The sequence below is a fragment of the Thunnus maccoyii genome, chromosome 4 (genome assembly GCF_910596095.1).
Source record: "Thunnus maccoyii chromosome 4, fThuMac1.1, whole genome shotgun sequence".
In the NCBI taxonomy this organism is placed as follows: domain Eukaryota; kingdom Metazoa; phylum Chordata; class Actinopteri; order Scombriformes; family Scombridae; genus Thunnus; species Thunnus maccoyii.
The window spans coordinates 5254910-5276379 of record NC_056536.1 but is presented as its reverse complement, the minus strand read 5'-3'; the positions used below and the strand labels follow the sequence as shown (position 1 = coordinate 5276379).

At 40.1% G+C, this 21470-nt stretch overlaps 1 protein-coding gene across 1 annotated transcript in view; it reads right to left on the bottom strand.

The window, feature by feature from the left end:
* The window catches only part of lamb2 (laminin, beta 2 (laminin S)), a 67649-nt gene extending 46179 nt beyond the window's left edge, over positions 1-21470 (bottom strand). Inside the window, exons 1-3 of the mRNA XM_042407943.1 lie at positions 21316-21470; positions 20811-20878; positions 53-222 (exon numbers count right to left, since the gene is read on the bottom strand). Coding sequence (XP_042263877.1) covers positions 53-222; positions 20811-20841 — 201 coding nt within the window. The 5' untranslated portion in view covers positions 20842-20878; positions 21316-21470. The remainder of the gene's footprint in view (positions 1-52; positions 223-20810; positions 20879-21315) is intronic.

The window sequence follows — 21470 nt, the reverse complement described above, 5'->3', positions numbered from 1 at the left end:
TTTCAAACGCAGTCACACACACACAAACACACACACACACACACACACTGACCTGCAGATGGCTGACAATGCAGTAGGGCTCTTTCCTCCTCATCCCACATGTGGACGAGGCCTTCAGGTTCTTCTCTCGTCCAACCAGCAAGTCCCCTGTTGCCGGGTAACAGCTGCCATGGGCACAGCCGTGGCTGTGGTCAGGCTCCTGGCCAACTGCAGCAGCCAGGACTGGAGGGGGGGGGCAGGAAATGAATAAAAATGAACAGGAAACAGCAGTGCAGAGTGGCATCACTCTTTAATAGAACACCCTTTCATGAGCTTGTGTTGCCAAATAAAGCCGACCTGAAATTAATACCCTTCTTTCTGAAAAGAGACAACATCAAAAGCTCTTATCACTTCTTGAGGAAGAAAGGCAACAAGATGAGAAAAAGAACCGCAAGAAAGTCAAGAGCTAAATTTGTGGGTCTTTATGGAACTATTAGCCAGAACAAGACACTGATGTGAGACCAGTGTGTCTTATGTCTGATTTATATTGTTACAGTAGTGAATCTAAGCTATATGTGTGTCTTGTTCTGACTTATGGGATTGAAATTGAACATTTAATAATTTTTCCACAAAATCCTATTTTATCAGGGCCCTAAACACCTTAGAATCACATTATCTAATGATATAGCTACTCTGGATGGCATTACCCTGGCCTCTAGCACCACCATAAGGAATCTGGGAGCTATCTTTGATCAGGATATGTCCTTTAACTCCCACATAAATCAAGGACTGCCTTTTTTCACTTACGTAATATCGTAAAAATCAGACACATCCTGTCCCAAAAAGATGCAGAAAAACTAGTCCACCCATTTGTTACTTCTAGGCTGGATTATTGCAATTCCTTGTTATCAGGCTGCCCTAACAAGTCTCTAAAGACTCTCCAGCTGGTCCAGAATGCAGCTGCACATGTACTGACTAAAACTAGAAAAAGAGATAACATTTCTCCCATGTTAGCTTCGCTACATTGGCTTCCTGTAAAATCTAGAATAGAATTTGAAATCCTTCTCCTAACTAAATCCTTCTTCTAACAAAGCCCTTAATGGTCAGGCACCATCATATCTTGAAGAGCTTATAGTACCGTATTATCCCACTAGAACACTGCACTCCCAGAATGCAGGCTTACTGGTGGTTCCTTCAGTCTTTAAAAGTAGAATGGGAGGCAGAGCCTTCAGCTATCAGGCTCCTCTCCTGTGGAACCATCTTCCAGATTCGGTCCGGGGTGCAGACACCCTCTCTATGTTTAAGAGTAGGCTTAAAATGTTCCTTTTTGATAAAGCTTATAGTTAGGGCCGACCAGGCTCGCCTTGGATCAGCCCTTAGTTATGCTGCTATAGGCCTAGACTGCTTGGGGACTTCCCATGATGCACTGAGCTCCTCTCTCCTCCTCCTCTCCATCTGTATGCATTCATGTAACATCAATGCATGTCACTAACTTTGCTTCTTCCCCAGAGTTTTTTTTTGTGCTTTCTCATCTCGCAGGAAACCCTGGGTTCTGGGCCGAGCCTTCGTGGTCCTTCACAGTCCTGTTGGCATCCTTCCCTGGCTGCTGCTGTGTTGTTGTTGTTATGATTGTTGTTATTCTGCCCCCCCCCCCCCCCCCCCCCCCCCCCCCCCCCCCGCCCCTTTCCCTCTTTCTTCCTCTCTCTCATCTCTCTCAACCCAACCGGTCAAAGCAGAGGGCCACCCACCAAGAGCCGGGTTCTGCTTGAGGTTTCTACCCGTTAAAGGGGAGTTTTTCTTTACTGCTGTTGCCAAGTGCTTGCTCATGGGGGAATTGTTGGGTCTCTGTAAATTAAAGAGTACGGTCTTGACCTCCTCTATGTGAAAAGTGCCTTGAGATGACTTTTGTTGTGATTTGGCGCTATATAAATAAAAATTGATTGATTGATTGATTGAGATTTGGTAATGGTTTATTTCAACCAAATATTCTTTTTTACATTTTGATCTCCCTCTTGCCTCTCAAAAAATAAAGGAGGATCAACCTCCTCTGCCTCTAAGGACCAGCCTCCACTGCTATGGATGAGGTTGATCCTCCTATTTTCTGAGCTGGACAAAGGCAACCCGCAACGACAGCTACTGCTTGATCAGGAGCTGACTCAATGTTGAGACAACATCCAGTGGGAGGGGGATTATCTCAAGGCAACCCTGCAGGTTAACAGGCTCTGCTGTCTGCAGGGGACCCAAAGAGCTGACCTGACAAGGGGCCCCAGCTACAGGCTAAATCTGGAAACTAACCAATGCAGGTCATCCAGAGGTCAACTGAGAGCAGCAATGATTGGAAGGGTAAGATCTTGAAAATTAATCTTTCAGATGGAGATGCAGCATGAAAATCTCATCAAAAAATGTTTGTTTTTACAGATTTGGTAGAAATGTTGAACCATTGAGTGGAGAGATATTGTGTCTGTCTGTGATACAGCACTGTAGTCTTGGTGTGACTGAAAAACCGTGCTATGTGTGGGAGTTAAAATAAACCTTATGAACATTCATGACAAGCGGCAGCAGCCGTCACACATTCCAGCGGACATCTTGATGGGAATTTCTCCTCCTACATGCCTCTGAGACCTGTAGTCTGTGTGTGTGTGTGTTGCTATGAGGAAATTGGTATGAGGGGAGTAGAAACCCAGAGATCTGGCTGTCAATCTATTCTCTATTAACAACAGGTGTTTCTAGTCCTCCCCCCATTATGTGTACATGTAACAGTTAAAGCTTTACAAAACACTCCGACATTGTGGATCAAATTTAACAAATTTATGAAAGACAGTCATATTCACAAAGACAAAAGGATGAATACTTAGTATTTTACTGCATCAGTCTGCTTTATATTAATGCAGTTGTACACATTCACACCTGGGAGCCACACAGTACAAAACACACAGCTTCATTTGAGCATCTGCCTTGTTAAAGGGAACTTGGCTGTAGCAGCTAGTGACACTGTACTTCTTATGATACAATATTTGTACAAGTACATCAATTTTATTTTATATAAAAATAATTATCATACAAAAAATTATTTTATTTGAACAAACAAAAATCAATACTTTTATTTGCGTGTTTGTCATGATAAACATACATGCACAATAATTACATCTCACACTCAGTTTTACTCATATACTCTCTCTGATCTGTGTTCTGTGCACTCTCAAGTTTGCCTACAAACGAATGTTTGTTTGTTATGAATGTTAAATATACGAAATTCAGCCTGTGTGGAATCTAGGTACATTTACTCAAGTATTGTACTTAAGTACAATTTTAAGGTACCTGTACTTTGCTTGAGTATTTTCAGATTATGCTACTTTTTACTTCCAGTCCACTAAATTTCAGAGGGAAATATTGTACTTTCTACCCCACTACATTTACATTGACATTACATGACATTTTGGTACTAGTTACATTTCAGATTAAAATTTTACATAAAATAATATGATAAGAAGTTTATAAATTACATGGCATTGTTAAAGATTAAACCAGTGGTTCCCAAACTTTTTGGCTTGTGGCAAAAAATCAGTGTGTAGTTGTGTCAGATTATGCTACTTTTTACTTCCAGTCCACTAAATTTCAGAGGGAAATACTGTACTTTCTACCCCACTACATTTACATTGACATTACATGACATTTCGGTACTAGTTACGTTTCAGATTAAAATTTTACATAAAATAATATAATAAGAAATTTATAAATTACATGGCATTGTTAAAGATTAGACCACTGGTTCCCAAACTTTTTGGCTTGTGGCAAAAAATCAGTGTGTAGTTGTGTCAGATTATGCTACTTTTTACTTCCAGTCCACTAAATTTCAGAGGGAAATACTGTACTTTCTACCCCACTACATTTACATTGACATTACATGACATTTTGGTACTAGTTACGTTTCAGATTAAAATTTTACATAAAATAATATAATAAGAAGTTTATAAATTACATGGCATTGTTAAAGATTAAACCAGTGGTTCCCAAACTTTTTGGCTTGTGGCAAAAAATCAGTGTGTAGTTGTGTCTCCTGTCTAAAACCGGTGTGTAGTTGTGTCTCCTTGTCATGTTTCAAATGTCTCTTAGCAGTTCCACCAAAGAGACATTTCCTTTCTAAATTTCTCCTCACATTTTTAAAGGTAAACCTCTTGAAAATATTTCACAAAAAAACAAAGATTAAAGGACATTCTGAACAATTAATAAAAATATATGTAGCAGAACTATGTTTTTCTTCTTTCCCCAAACCCAATCTATCATCTCAAGACCCCTAAGATTTATGTTGTGGCCCTTACAAAGCAGTTTAAACTAGCTCCACCTCAAGCAAGTAAAACAATTAAATACTGCTTATGCATTGACTCATCAGTATTAATGTACAGTAGCAGTCAAATATTTGGACACACCTTCCATTCACTTGAATGAGAAAGTGTGTCCAAACTTTTGACTGCTACTGTACTTTGTTTACATGTATTTAATATATCAATCACAGCACGATTTTCTGCAAAAACGAGTATTTTTACTTTAGTACTTTAAGTAAATTTAGCTGCTAGTACTTCTCTACTTTTACTTCAGTAGGATTTTAAATGCATGACTTTTACTTGTAATTAAGTATTTTCACACTGTGGTATTGATACTTTTACTAAAGTAACAGGTCTGAATACTTCCTCCACCACTGAAATTATGTTTTCAAGTTAGTTTGTTCTTAATTAGCTTGCACACTGGCTATCTTGATAGCTGGCTACTTCTACTAGATAATCAGTAGCTAACTAAGCTAGATGGTTAATTTAATTGCTGCTGAGTTAAAAAATGTATGGGCATAGTTAATGTATTTTTAAGAAACTACATTAATGATTATAATTGTATAATGGCCTTTACTGTGTAGCTGGCAATTATCAAGCAAGCCAACTAGCTTAGCTAGCTTCTGCTTATCTGGCAGAAGGTAGCTTACAGACTAATTTACAAACTGAATTTAGCAGAGTGAGCATGAAGGCAAGAGTTAGAGAGTGAGTGAGAAAGATTATTGTGCACTTATGTTGATGATAGCAACACACAAATGCATTTATTGAGCACTAAATATATTTTTGTTTGTTCATTATTTGTGAGATAATAATTCATCCACAAAATATAATTTTTGTGCTAAAAAAATGTAAAACAATTTTCTGGGCTCAAAATATACCATGTCACACCCTCAGGATTCCCTCATGCACAATTTCTGAGAGAGTTTGGGATCAGCAACCTTTTATTTTATGACTCTATCGGCAATGCTACCAACCATCACGGCTGACAGTCCTTTGGATCTGTTTTTATTTTGTTCATCAACACACTGCCTTATATAACTTTCAAATGATTGCTGAAATACCTAAATTACAGCTCTTCTCAGTAATCTTTAGCACCTGCAAGCTTTTTGAAATCTAGATTAGGACTCCAACCCTTGAAAATAATTTGACATTGCAACACAGCACATCTTATTTCCCTGGCTAACACAATATGAGCAACATGACACATTCAGTCAGTTCAACCACTGCTACAGTGCTATTATTCCTTGAATCAAAAAGAGGCACTGAACAGAATTAATAGCTAAAGAGCTATTACTAGCTACTTCAGCTAGCTACTTGTCCCTCACCTGTAGACTCTCTCAACTGTATTAATAGATTGTAACTGACCAAATCTTAACATTTGTGAGCCTGCCATGGTGTCCTTCTTCTCCATAATTGGGTGTCTCTGCTGTCTACAGACTGTATAGTAGTGAGATTTAAGAATTTTTTAATGCTGGCAGGCATGAAGGGAGACTGGTGCAGTACCTGCCAGTGCCTGGATGCTCTCTCCAGGTCCAAACTCACTGATTAAGGTAGACAGAGATGGTGCATTATCACAGCTTGACACTACTATGAGGCTTGCTGTAGATAGGGAGCTTGCTGGGAACAGTGCAGAGGAGGATTTCACATGGACACACACACGCACAATCTTGACGCACACTCTAGAGGAAACCTGTGTTTGCCTGGCATCTGGACAGGTCTCATGTTGGTGCCAGCCAAGTGAGCAACAAGGAGATATGAGGTTAAAAAACACACCTACACTATAGAGGCAATTACTGTAGATATGCGCACTAAACATATGTGTGCTTCTACATGTAGTCATGCTCATTCACACTTACAGAATTAAATCTCAGGATTGCTTTGGTACATAGAGCATGTAACTGACACTCAAATCCAACAATCTTGTACACATGCTGTAATTTTCAAGTGAATGTAAGCATCATGCATGTGCTTGTTGACTACATTACAGGATTTGTTCAGGTATAAGCTAACAACCTGAGGTGCTTCACATTTATCATTATCACCGAAGACGGCAGCTGACATAATTCCTGCGAGGTTGTATCCTTATTATAGAGAGAGGAGGAGTGTGAAAAAACACAAATAGAGCAGATCAGATGGGTGATTTGATGGGTGAGAGAAAAAAGAAGAGTGTGAAAGAGAGACACAGTGCAGAGCCTTTGTAAAGACAGTGAGGAGAACCATCCAGGCACAACTTGATATCTATCCTGGAAACTATTGGCACACACTCAAAGGTCTGTGTGTGAGAAAGACCAGGGAGGGTGGAGGAGTGAAGCAGACGTCTGATGTGTTGTATAATCACTAGGTTTCTTGTTTTCTTTTATCTCTGTGTGTTTGTCTGTGCAGGCTTCACACCTCTGCTCACAACATGAGCTGAGCTGACATCACTGCTGAAGACAAGACTCAACCATTGAAAAGAATAATGAAATTTAAAGTACTTATCATTACACAGTGAATGCACTTTTGCACATTGCACAATGCACATTTTTTAAATAAAACTTACTATTATCATACTTGAAGGATAGGTTCACAATTTTTCAAGTGTGTCTTAAAACAACATTCATGTTCCCATATGAACAATGAAAGAGGTTTTCCTTGCTGTAATCATTCCTCCTGTTCATACTGGCTGTTTAAAGATCCCCTTAAAATGTGCTTTCAATGAGCCAAAATCTATAAGTATAATTGATGTGTGTCCACACAGTAATTTTGTGCAAAAATGCATTTAAAAGTTGATCTGAAGCTTATATGAGGCTTCAGCAGTCTGAGTTAATCATATCAAGTGGATATCTGCCACATTTACAGTCTTTTTAGCATCAAATTCCCTCTTTGTGTTTCCACGGACAGTGTTTCCCTGTTGAGCTGCGGTGGAAGAATGGTAACAAAAACTTTGACACTAAAAAGACTGTTGAAAGATATCTACTTGATTTGACATTTGGATGGCTGAAGCTTCATATTAGCTTCAGATAAACTCTTAAATACATTTTTGCACAGAAGGAGGACTGTGGATTTTGGCCCCCATCACTTACACTGTAAGTGCATTATGAAGGGATCTTCTACTGGCCAGTATGAACAGGAAGAATGATTATGGCAAGAAAAAACTATTTCAATGCTCATTTGGGCACCTGACTGTTGTTTTAAGACAGACTAGAAAACCTGAACCTGTCCTTAAACAGCAACGTTCCTGGGTCATACAGTGATCAGACTGCTGTTTGATTAAGGCTAAACCAGGGAAAGAAGCAGTGCATAGTGGAGGTATGAAAGAGAGATAAATAGAGGGTGACATGTATCCTTTGGTAGACACTTGTATTCAAAGTGCTTTACAGTATAGTGGTGAGCTAATGCATACGTTTAATGTAGAGGCTTTAAATGTGTAAGGGCAACACTCACGAGCTGCAGGAGCTGAGACACAGGATATGAAGAGAAAGTTAAAAAAAAATAAGAGTGAAAAGAAAAGGCAGTGAGAACAGAAAGAGGCCCAGGGGTGCCAGCAGGCATTAGAAAACTATATTTGGATGTCATATGTGACTTTAAGATATGAATAATAAAGACATATTGTATAAAATATTGCTTGAATCCCAGATTTTGCCCAATCCTGGATTTCACTTTTCGTGGCATGTTTAGGAATGTATATATTCTTCTGGGGACACATGGTGAGGCTAACTACATGATCTTAGTTTATCATGTTAGCATCATAACCTTTGCTAATTAGAATTTAACACAAAGTACAGCTGAGGCTAATCGGAATGTCATTAGTTTTGCAGGTATTTGGTCATAAGCCAAAGTATTAAAGAAACAAACACTGATATGGTGCTAGATGAAAAGTAAAACAGTACCCTGTGGAGTTTTTGAGTCTAGGTTCCTGTATGCTTTATGCTAGCAAACATAAACAAAGTAGGTCTCAAATTCTTCCAAAAATCACCTTTGTGAATGTTTTATGAGGAAGGAAATACATTATTAAGTATACATACTATGCATTTTAGTGAGAAACAGAAAATGTAAACATATCTTGTTTTTGTTTTGTTTGTTTACTAGAAACTGCATGGTACCTTTAAGGCATCATCAAAGTTATTACAATTCATCCTGAGGGGGATATGAATGTTTGTAACAAATTTTGTGCCAATCTGTCAAGAAAATGAGAAGATATTTGACTGGATAAGTGAAAACTTTGATCTTTTGGTGGCAATGAAAAGGTAATCAGTCCTTAGTATTAATCGTCCAGGCAACATGGATATCTGTGCAAAATTTCATGGCAATTCATCTAATAGATGTTTCAGTGTGGTGGACTGACCAACCAACAAGATCAACCAACTGACATCCCTTGAGCCAGTGTTGTGGAAATTTTTCATCATTGCTCAAGAACCACACAGAGACATAAAGAAAGCATTAAACATTGTTACTGGTTGAAGCAGTTGTAGACACTGTACAATCCATCACACCATCAGTAACAATTATACAAATATCTAAACACAAACAAAAATACAATCATTTTGTATTTTTGGAGAGAAAGCATGTTTTTCAGCTGGCCCTTTCCCTAATCCCAGCCCTTTCTCTAAAGATTGTGACCCCAAACTATACAGCTTTATACCTCTCCAGAAGCAAAGCTAAAAACAGTCTGGTCCCTAAATGGACACTTCCACAAACTGTTACATCTTCTTACAAACAAGTATGGTCACACGATCTAGGCCAGGACCAGACCTCATGGTCAATCAATAACTTCAAACATGGCAATCCTTCAACTTTAGTTTGTCTACGTACCTCAACACAGTCTCTAAAACAGTAGGTTTAAGACAAAGATTTCTCTAGCTAACCCCAGAGATCAGCAAGCAATCCTCAAATAGAAACAGGTTCAAGAGTTCAACCAGCCTAGGAGTAGGATTTCTTCACCACATTCAGCTGATAACAAACATTGACCCCTTAGTTTGAAAACATTTGTAACATATATACAAAAGATTTATAAAATGATAACCTACTTTTCAATTTTCAATTTTCTAACAGTCCAACATTCGGACTGTTAGTAGGACAAAACGAGCAATTTGAAGATGACATCTAAATTAATCTCAGTCTATAACATGTTAGAAAACACAATTTCCAAATTCATCAAAACAGCTTAAGGCCTGTGGTGGCTTTCCAGATGACTTGATGCCACGACTCAGTGCGAGTGAAAAGTGGGCTGACAGCTGACCAGCTGAGGGCATGTTTTGGGCAGGTCTGATGCTACTCTTCCTCCCTCTCAGTGAAAAGGTAATACTATAGCTTTGACAGCAGAGGTGATATAGTGGTTGATTAGGCATCAGAGTTTCTTTCTGTCTTCTCTTCCTCTTTCTTTCGTCTGTAGCCATAAATGGAGAAGCAGGGAGGAATGCAGGGTGACAGCTGAGAGAAGAGAAGGGGGTGGTGGTGGTGGTGTTACTGTTGTGTGTCTGTATGCGGGGTTCTCAGTTCACAAAGCACTGCTATTCAACCAGCCATTAGCCTGTAACAGCAGGACTGTGCTGTACTGCACTGCACTGTAGCCTCGCATCATAGTGTGCACCATTCAACTTGCTTAGCTTCTTGTAGCCACACACCACATTAAGGTTTATTATTAGCCTGCTTTATCATTTAAGTCACAATTTCCATCTTACATGTCATACATCATTGTGGCAGCAGTCATGCTGTTTGGGACATAAAGCAGGTGACAGACTGCCCACTGTTAACCTATTCTAGGGTAGTTAAAAAAAGCATCAAATCATTATACTTGTGAAAAAGGAAAGTGAAATCTGATTCAGAGCCAACAAGTCTTCCACATGAAGTAATGCTGTAACTGTCAGAGGCAGTGATACAGAATGCACGGTGTAGTCTGCGGGGAATCTGAGTTGCATTCCCACAAATTAATCCCAACCTCCCCCCCCCACCGCATCCACCCTCCCCGAAGGTGAGCTCTGTTTTTATTCTTGTTTTTATTCTCTTTCATCCCTGCCTTTGACTCTCTCTCTGCTTTCGACCAGTCTCAGTAAAAAAGTAAAGTACACAAGAGCAGCAAACAACTAACGTTTTGAAGAAGTTCCTCAGTTGCCAGGATGTGACTTGTCTTTCATCTCCTTCAACAACAAAGTCTAATGCATGTGATGCAGCAAAGGAAGAAGTCTCACTAACAGACAATCAGGGAAATGGATCCGGTTGGGTGGTTTGTCGTCACCACCCTGATTAAAACAGCCAGTGAGTGAATGTCATATTACTGCTGGTGGAGTTCCAAGGACTCAGAGAATTTATGACAAACTGCTTTGGAGGCCTGTGGTGGCTCAACATCTTAATAAGCCACTTATTAATTTGTCAACCATCTGTATCCACCTAATTCCACAGAGTAACTAACTCCTCCAGTTCTGTCTGTGTGTGTGTGTGTGTGTTGGGGTGGGGGCAGTGTAGTGTGGAGGGGATGCGGCATCAACATGACACATTCCACAGGGATCGGCTGGAGAGAGTGGAGACGAGACAGTTTGCTGTCACATCTACCAGCATAAACAATACAGGTAACCAAGAGAAACAAACAAACAAACTGATGGACAAGACAGCACCACATGGACGTTATGGATACACACACATTTGCTCAGACAGGAGGAGGGTTAAGAGGGTGTAATGAAGGCCACACTTGGAAAACATGAACAAAACCAAGAATTGCCAAAAATATCAAAAGAACAGCATGGTCAGATCCGGTGTCATCTGTCCCAGGGCAGCAAGCTGACAAAAATAGCATCATTCAAGCAATGAGCTGCATAGCTGACCCGAGTGGGACTACAAGGCGGCACAGATATGTTTAGCACTCACCATCAGACAGCTACTTTAAAACCAGGGCAAAGTGAAGTCAACAGCCTTTTATTTTTAACTTCTCTGAGCTAATTAGTTTACATTCTCCCTCTCCCTGTCTCCAGCTTCTCTTTGCTCTGCACTTAGCTGATGGATGGCCAACTCCCACAGCCAAACATCCAGCTGTTCTCTTCCCTCCTTGCCTCTTTATTATCTGCTGCTCTCGCCTCCCATCTCTCCCTTCTGCCACACTTCCCCTGGCAGCTTGAACTCCCTTACCTTCCTCACTTCTTTTATCCTCCCTTCCTTCATCAGTGCCCAAGGCCCACTCATAAAGGTGACCACTGACCCTTCTGTCATGTATCAGTTTAGAAAATGAAGAGAAACAATGTACGGGGCTGCGCCATCGCTAGTGGTGTGAAAGGTGGTGACTTGAGGCTAAAGGCTCAAAGCTGGAGAGGGCACACAAAAGATCCAGGAGAATTATTTTACACATTAAAAGAAAATGTTCAAAAAACATTGCTCAAAGTGCCCCTGGTCCACATAGCATGCATACCTTGGGAAATAACAAAAGTAGTTTTAGCGTTTGATAAATCACAGAATGTAGCTATTGCAGAAATATCTGTTTTTACATACTTCTTGGCTGTGAGTTCAAATTCAGAACATTGAGGTTAAGATAAAATTACCAGGAAAATATTCTATATGAATTCTATAGTCAGTATTGGAGCAGCAGTCAACAGACGGCAGGTGTTTTCTACACATTTGACAGTTGAGATGCTGTGTGTCATGAGTAACTGCCATTTCCTCAAAATGACACTGGAATGAGTCTCATTTGGTAAATACAATTCCTCCATCCTCATGTCTCTTCTTGTCTTACTGCCAGTTTGTAACGCAGGTTTTCTTTAAAAAAAGTTCAGGTCCAAGACCTTGGTGACATCACTTTGATGTCACTTTTTGTATCAATTCCTCAGACTTCACAAAGCTCCTCCAGATCCACAAAATACATTATACAACTGCCTCTTTAGGATTTTAACAGCGACATTTTTAAAGAAATTGCATTTCTTTAAGAATGTGGAAATCATGGATTTCTAATTTTCAAAGATGGTCTGAAGATACAAACTAGCAATCTTCTTATCATTAATCTGTTTACTCCCAGGCTGAACACAGACTGTTTCACGTTGATCTCTATTAGACTGCCAGTAAATCATCAGTAAATGAAGACGTGGAAATGAAGGCTAGCAGGATGGGCAGTAAATGTGCTTCACGTGTCTGATAAGAACAAACATTGTTCTGTGTGAGTTAACAGCCAGTTCTACTTTCACTGCCCACCTGTTCCTGATGATGTTCCATGTTTCCTCTCCAACGTGGAGTGATTCAGATGTCTCCAGGATGAGACAGGAATGTGAATGTCTCTACCAGTGGGACCAGCTGCCTGCCAGGGCCGTGCCTTGTTAATCTAACAGCCTGTGTAATGGGCAGCGTCTGGCCTCGCTCACTGAGACCCTCTGTCTGTTAGACAGCCAGGCAGGAGGTCAGTGACAAACTCAGAAGCAGCTGAGGAAGAGTCACAGATCAAAAATATCAAATGAATTACGACAAACACATACAAACACAATAGAAGAAAAGTAGCTACAAATAGTTTTTCACTATATAAAACCTCAATTCTCAATCCTTATCTCTGCTTAGAGAACTATTGTTAAATGCTGCTGATAATAGAATATAAAGTCCTCACTACGAACAGTGACCCAACAGTGCAGCCACAACACATAAATACTATTATTGGGACTTCAATGATTACAATGATCATATCTGCAAAATTCTACTCTAAAGCCAGCTACCGGCCACAAAGTCCCTGCCATGCTGCCTGAAGCGCTGTAAATCCACCAGACAAGAGGCACACATGGCCAGCAGATGTTGGGTGCAGTCTGTCAGCCAGGCAGTTTGTCCATCAGTTATTCAGCCGAGGAGAGTGAGTTGCTTGGTAAGTGATTATGTTGTTGTGTGTCTGCTCTGGTGCGGGGCTGCTCAGGGGAGACATGCAGCGCTGAGCAGGGTGCAGATTTGTGTTTGCTGTAGGTGCTAAACAGAGCCTGTGATAAAGAAAATCTGGCTCCACTTAGAGGGAAAGCTCAGAGAAAACTACAGCACACATGGGACTTGTCATTATTTGAGGCTTGCATGTTGACAGTACATGTGTGTGTGTTTGCGGCCTGCATGCTCCCCTGCCATTTATTGAACCTTACTGTATGATAGTCTGGCCAATGACTGTGTGTACGTGTGCCAAATTACAAATAGTATTCTGTCTAATGACTGTGTTCCTGTGTTTTCCTAACTGTACTTATGTTCTCCTGTACGCATGCTTGTGTGCATACAGTATCTAGGAAATTATATTGTGTTTGACTATTAAATGTTGAAATTTTACATGTCAGTCAATTTACTAGTCATGGTGAGTGCTATTCAACCTGTGAAAACAGTTGTGTAATGTCTTCTGTGGCTCTGGAGGAGTTTTATCAAGTCTGACATCAACTGAGTAATCCTGGTTTGGGCTTGGAGACTACACGCTTTTAACAGTAAATTAGTGCGACAAATTGGATGCAGAGTGCCAGGCAGGGAGGGTCTAAGGACAGATATTAGAGTTGCATTACAGGAAGTGTAGGATCGTTTTAGCAGCTTGACCCATACCAGGACTAAAAGCCAGCATATCTCAGCCTCTGCTGCATTTATTTTGAGCATTCTCTTGTAAATTTGTCTCTCCAAAGCCCCCCAACTAAATGGCAACAACTTCACTCAGTACTTCAGAACTGAAGTATGAAGTACCTCAGAACTTCCTTCAGTGCATAGACTCAAACAAAAACTTCTATTTCAACTGCTATTTCAGCTTCTTTGTGTAATAGTGTTTCAACTGCAAAGTGTCTGTGGCAACTTGCTGGCTAACCAAGCTAGATTTTCGGTTAGCTAACTGGCAAATAACTGGGTCTGTCTCAATATCCACACTAGCAGCATTGGCCAGTAGTCAAGTGGCTACTTGTGTGATGTATTAGCATTTAGTGCCACAGTGCCCAAGTGGCTATTAAGACCGCAAGAGTGTGGAGATTTGTCAGAGCTCACATGCTTGATTAATAAGGACATCCCATCACTCACGCAAATACAATACAATACAAGAATGTAACATATTTCTCAAAATCTTTGATAATGGATATGATGTTTAATATTTATCTTGACAATTTAATATCTATCTTCTCAACATCATGATCTTTAGCTTTGGACCACCGTTAGCGGCACATGTCGCAGAATTTGAAGCTTGATGATTGGAAAGCACCTTGGGGGTCGCAGTTAACTGCTACCTTGAAATTTTTATGTAGGCAGTTTTGAGTTTTGTACCTGAGACTTTAACCAAGAGAGTTTCATTTTGAGCCAAGCTGCAGAAGAGCTCAAACTGTGAGTCACGTAATGTTGTCTATGGGAAAAATGAAAGGGATTTTTACTTTCAAGAACCAAGGGCACCCAAGAAAGCACCTGATGCAGAACATCAAAAACGGAGTGAATGTAGTTTTACCCTGAAATCAGGCTTCTCAAACACATACTGACAAGATAAAGTTCAACCACACACAGGTCCATAATGCTGCTATTGTACAACCTATGATGCTGCTTCCAGAAAATGTGACACTACATGATTCAAATCAACAACATGTTTTTAGTTTTTAGGAATTGTCATGTCAACATCATTCAAGCACAGGTGACCTGGAACATATGTGACAGCTGGCCTGCATTTTCAAGCCAATAAGTTTTATTAGACGTGTGTGTGTGTGTGTGTGTGTGTGTGTGTGTGTGTGTGTGTGTGTGTGTGTTAATTATCACATTAATTACATCCTTCCCTACTTTCTTCCTTTCTGTCTTTGTCTCTTTTCCTTCCTTCCTTCCCTCCATCCATCCTACCATCCTTATCCCTCCTTCCACTCTGACTTGCTGCAGTACCACATTATAATTGCTGCTTGTCTGCTATTAGATAATTAGAGGTATGGAGGTGTCTGAGAGTGCTTTTTAACAAGCTGCACAACACAGCCTGTAATTAGACACGGCCTGTGGCTTGTAGCAATAAAAGAATAGAAAAATATGTAAGAGCTAACGAGGGTGGACGTGACATTAATGTTTGTTTCTCATATCTTGACTGTAATTCATTGTGTGAATGATGTCTATTTTTAGATTCTCTTAATGTGGTTTTACATTGTCTTGAAGTGTCCTTTGGAAACACACAGCCTCAGCTGGACCTTCAGACAAAATGAACAGTATTTATTATAAACAATTGCTATTCATTTAGCACATAGGCTGATATAACATCATTTAACTATACAGTACTGAATATACAGCAGTGGGGAACTGCTGCAACCCTCTAAGCCCCCAGGGAGAGATTCTAATTAAGATAAATAAAATCTAATAGTGTAATGCATTACTTCTCAATTTATATTAATTAATATCCTCACAATCATTTACCACAAAATCAGCATGTTTCTAGGTCAAAATTAAAATTGATTCAAATTCACAAATAATTCATTTTAGTTCAATGATGTCTTTACTCTACTGGATGCAGTTTGAGACAGATTTACTGGTTTACCACAGCATTTATAAGGAGAAGGTCTTCAGTATTACAGATACTGGTCTTCAGAACTTAATAGCCAGTACTTGTTCCACAGAACAGTGATTCCTAACCAGTGGGCATTTCTGTAGTTGCCAGGGGTTATGTGTGAAGATTGTATAGCAGCTCAACCGATTTGAAAAAATAGGAATTACAGATTTGATTTACAAATATATATCCTCATATTGAGTCCACTGTAACACCTGAACGCCCCATGTTGAGAGCACGAAAAACTAATTAGAAAGCAAGCAGAGAAGTCTAAGTTAGCTAAAACAATGTTGAAATTAGATAAAACTCATAACTGAAAAGAAAATGTGAATGATATATTATCATATATGACGTTATTAGATTATTAATAATGAAGCATCAGTGTTAGAGCAGCATATTACTGTCGTAGCTGCTGAAGGTGGAGCTAGTTTGAACTACTTTTACAGTTAGCTAGTTTAGTCCAGTGGTTTCCAACCTAGGGGTCAGGCCCCTCCAAAGGGTCACCAGATAAATCTGAGGGGTCGTGAGATGATTAATGGGGGAGGAAAGAGGAAAAAACAAAGTTCTGATACACAAATCTGTTATCGGTTTTGGGACTTTTTCTCTAATCTTTGATTTTTGGTGAAATATTGGATCATTTGAACACTTATTGAAATGAAAAGTTTAGAGGGAAAAATCACTATTTGGTGGAGCTGTTAACAACTCATGGACATCTGAAATGTGACCCCGACTACACACTGCTTTTTATAAGATGTCAAGAGCCAAAAAGGTTGGAAACCACTGGTTTCTTCTTTAACATTGTGTTGTATTTTAAAAGCTTGTTATATTATCCATTGTGTCAAATCTTCATCTGAAAAGTAACTAAAGCCGTCAAATAAATGTAGTGGAGTAGAAAGTACAATATTTCCCTCTGAAATGTAGTGGAGTGGAAGTATAAAGTAGCCTCAAATGGAAATACTCAAGTAAAGTACAAGTACTTCAAAATTATACTTAGAGTGAAGGTACTTGGTTACTTTCCACCACTGATTAATTCAAATGAACACATCTGATGGGCGATAATGATGAAGGGGTACTTGAGTTGATCTAAAAAGGTAAATAGTTCAGTTTCTTTTAAACTACATGCAGTAGGGAGGAGGTGATTTGATCTTGCACACTTTTACCAGAGTCTGTGTTTGGGGCCAGATTTGTGTTAAAGGAATATACAAACTTTCTGGCTATGTTTTGGTTCTCCGTGTGGGTAAGATAAGATAAACTTCTTTTGCTGGGAAATTGAAGCAGCTTCACCCCTGTGTGTAGATTTTTTTGGCCTGTATATTAGCACTCAAAATATCTGTGTACAATGTCGAATTGTTGAAAAAGTGAGTGTTTCCTTACTTGCTATTATCAACCAGCATGTCTGTTCAGCTGAAAGCACATGGCAGCACATCAGCTCCACTCAGGTTCCCTACTGTACCAGCCACCTTATTGTTTTTAATGAGACCATCTCCATTTCCTCCTCCTGCCCCTTCATCCTCCCCCTTGAGTCCTCCTCCTCCTTTATCTCCACCTCCTCTTTTCATCCAGAAAAGCCCCTGCCAACAGGACTGGGAAACCTAACTCACCGTCCTTTCATATAAACAAACCTGTTCCCTCTCTCTACCCACCCCTTCCCCCTGTGCCTTCTCTCCCTCTTTTTCTTTGTCCCGATTCTATCCAACCCGTTCTCCCCCCTCCACTTTTCAGCGTCTCTCTCTCTGTCTCTCTCTCTCTCTCTCTATGTCTCTAGTGCTGGTGGTTAGTAGGCTTTACTGTGCTATTGTTCTGGTATCCACACATTTCCGGAGGCTGATGCTTACAAAGGCTTCGGGAACACACTCTCTCACTCCCACTGCCTGATACCAGCCCTCACCTGCCCACACACACACACACACACACATACACACACACACCACACATCTGAGGAGAACATCAGTAGTTCAATAAAACCCCATTCCTACACACACACAAACCTGCAAAAAAGGTGAATTACATAGGATTTACTTTGCCTCATGAGACAAACTCCAATCATCTTTCATGTGGAGTTTTCCTTCCTGTCTTCCTTCCCTCCCTTCCTTCTTTCCTTCCTTCAGAATAATGATGAGTCGGTCCCTCCTTCATTTGAACTTAATCACTTCATGAAAGGTAATTTGCTGGTACTTGGTCAAAAGATGTTTACAGAAAAGCAGTATTATTGTGGTATTTTGCTTTTGCCTGATGAGATTTTTGTTCAAAATTACATTAAGAAGATTTCTGCACACACACAAATGCTTCCTACAGGTCCTCCTTCCACCCCCACTCCCAGAGAAGAAGAATAGAAATAGAAAGTGAAAAGAAAAGGAGAAGAGAGGAGGCACTGCTGGCTCTTTTGTCCCTGTGATAAGCCTGAGTTCATTCGCTCTCTCTTTCTCTCCCTCTGTCACACACACACACACACACACACACATACACACACACACACACACACACACACACACACACACACACACAGTCACATGTACGTACACACACCAATTAACCCTGTCTCTGACCCGGAGGTTTGGAAACGACCCTTGACCTTGCAGCTTGTCCTGAAGGGTGACGGGAGTCTGTGTAATGACAGTGTATGAGGTTTATAGACACACACTTCACATCAGACACACTTGTTGACTGAAACACATCCTCGCTTCTTGTTTTCCTCCTCTGCTTTTCCTCTAACACACTCTCAGCTGATCTTATCTCTCTCTGTAGCTCTATTTTTTTACTTGCTTCCTTTGTAGAGCAGTCTTTTAAATGTTCCCAGACCATTAAGAGGTTGCAAGGATTTTTCTTGAATCTCTTTACATTTACAATGAATGCTTGTTATCTTAGAGATGGGTGAGAGAGCATGGGCTTCTGACTTAAATTTTGAGGTGCCAGGGGTGGTATGTGCCTTGACCATTAGGCCACTGGGGCCCCCCTATCAAATAAAGGTGTAAAATGCCCCAAAAAGTGATATCACCCTTTTCCAACTGAGCCCCACCCACTTCAAATCTGTGAGAAGAGCACAGAAAAAAAAGAAATATAGAAAAGTAAAATACCAAAAACTGTTCTAACTTTGGCAGAAAACAGTGTGTCTGCATGTTCTTTTTGTCTGTTACTTAAAATATCCACTCCATGACATACACTAATAATCTGCTTGGAGGAATAATTTGTGTCTGATATGATTTCTTTCTGCAAAAAAGTTCATGTACATCTATTCCTTCATCTTCTTTAAAAGAAACCAAGCTTCTGATGGACACAAAATGTCTCCTACTTCACTGAAAAGTCAGTTTTCTATGTAGTTTCCACATCACACTTATATAAGTTGCTTACTGGGCCACGACTGGGTCCAAACTAGTTGTGATGTCACAAATCATAGTTGTCCTTAAACTGAGATTTAAGATGAGCACAGAAAATCTTTCTCTGCTCAGCAGATAAATGTGAAAACATGCGTCTAGTGCCAAACTCTGCACAGTGGAGCTCAAACATTCAACTGACGCAACAAGAAGACAAAAATATTTTTGACTGGCGGCAGACTCTAACAATGTCTTTCCCTTAATATTCAAAAGGGAAAAACTGAAAATAAAACATATAATGCATTAAAGCTCATTCTTATTTTGCTCTCATATTACGCCAACAGCAACAGCAAAGTGTGTCAAACTGTTTTAAACTACAACAGAAAAAGTTACAATTTTAGGAAAGACATGAAGAAAAACCTGCCTTAAAACTACTTCCCAACAAGCCTTCATCATTAAGAGCTGCAGCTGTGATAAGTGATAATGTCTGAGGGGACACCCTAGGTGCCAGCAGCAGGCACTAATAGACCTTAACTGGAGCAATGAGCTCATTGTCTTCTAAATCCAGGGAACAATGCATTAGGAGGCATTTTATTGAGTTTCATTACTCACATAAAACTTTAGCTCACTGCTAGCTTTGAGAACACACACACTTTGCTTGGAGTAGGGCAGGTGTACACCAATGCTGATGACTTTTCGGAACTCAGTGTCATCTGACAGCTAATTAAATAATGCATGGTATACATTATTTTCTGTAGAATTGTTTACTTCCCAGTCTTATTTTATTTCTGTCACGCACACAAGCATTCAAACTTATACATGCAGCACTGGACACACACGCATCCAGAAGGGTCTTGAGCAGTGCTCTAGGTAGGTGTAAAGTGGGTGTCTATATTTGCGGATTCAGCTGGGCTGTTTTAGGAGGACCATAAACATAGCGACACCACCCACAGAGAGAGAGAGAGACGACCCCAGAGGGCACCAGGGGCCCTAAAAAAGAAACATCAGCCATCTTAACTCTGCGCAGGGGCTGACACTCCCATCAGCCTCAGCTTTTTGCTCATTTTATTTTCGTATTAAACTGCCTTCAAGAACTTTACATTCATAGAGAATGAGGAACATTTCAAGAAAGTTTGAAACATTTTATAATTGACCTTGAGTTTTTGCTCAAATTATCTTTTTTCTTCACAATGGAAGACTTAAATGTGCGTCATAAAATGGGTGAAAACATAAGCTATAATCTAAAAGTTAACATTCCAGTTTATGAGGACAAAAAATGCCCTAAAGTGCAGTTTCCAAGGTAATATGTGAATACATCTTTCTCTTTCCCTGCCATAACACTGTAAATGTCAATTTCTCAGCGCAAAGTGGCCTCCTATCCTGTATTAAAATCATCTTTATCATGAAAAAAAGAAAAGTTCTGGCAGTGCTGAGCTTGTTTTCAAAAGCTCTCTCACTTGCAGGGATCCTCTGGAACAAGTGTCAGGATGTTGAAATTATTCGTTCATTAAAGTCTGCACTGGTTTCACATGAAATTATCTCACATCAGGGGCATATTTTACTTGTTTTAAGAGAAATTTGATTTTGGCTCATATGCTTAACACGAACAGACCTTTAACATATAGGCTATATTTTCCAGAGACTTATCAAAGAAAACTCAGTGACCTGGAGACCCACTCATTGAATCACTTCTGAGGATTTGTTATGGAGCAGAAAACAGGGACTGACTTCAAAGCGCTCGGTGTACAGTCTACTTACCGCAGACGAGCATTACCAGTGACGCTTGCATCTCTGCGCGCACATCCACCCGCGGGGCTGCAGGCAACCTGTGGCCAGTGCAATAGTCTGTGTTGAAGTAGGCAGTGTGGTATTGATCCACACAACATGCAGGCTACCACAGAGCAATCTAACAAGCATCGACAGACTATGGATTTTTAAAAATGTTATCAAAAACAAGTAAACTACAGGCTAGTCCATGCAGAAGAGTTTGGTTTAGATTTTCTAAAGCATTTATCGGGGGCATACAGGGGTCTTAAAAAGTGGGCACATAGAGTTCAGTCTGTTATTTTAACCATCAGTGTCCACAACATAGAAATGCTGAAACCGGTAAATTATGTACAGATATGTAAAACATCACTCCTCTAAGACGCGACTCCGAATATTTTTAAATGTTCTCGTGCTCATACGCCATACAGTGTGTAAATCTGTCTGTCTAAACTCTGGAAGAAGTTCGTCAGCCAACTTCAAAGCGATCTACACTCACCGTTAAGTTCCCGTTTAGATGTTCGCTCCTGTGTTTGTGTGTGACTGCGGTCTCCCTCCTGGTCCGCTTGCTGCGGAGTTGCCGGACAGAAGCGGAGCTAAGTGGCGTTACTATGCGGAGAGGAGTCCTCAACTGCTGCGCCTTTCCGCCGGAAA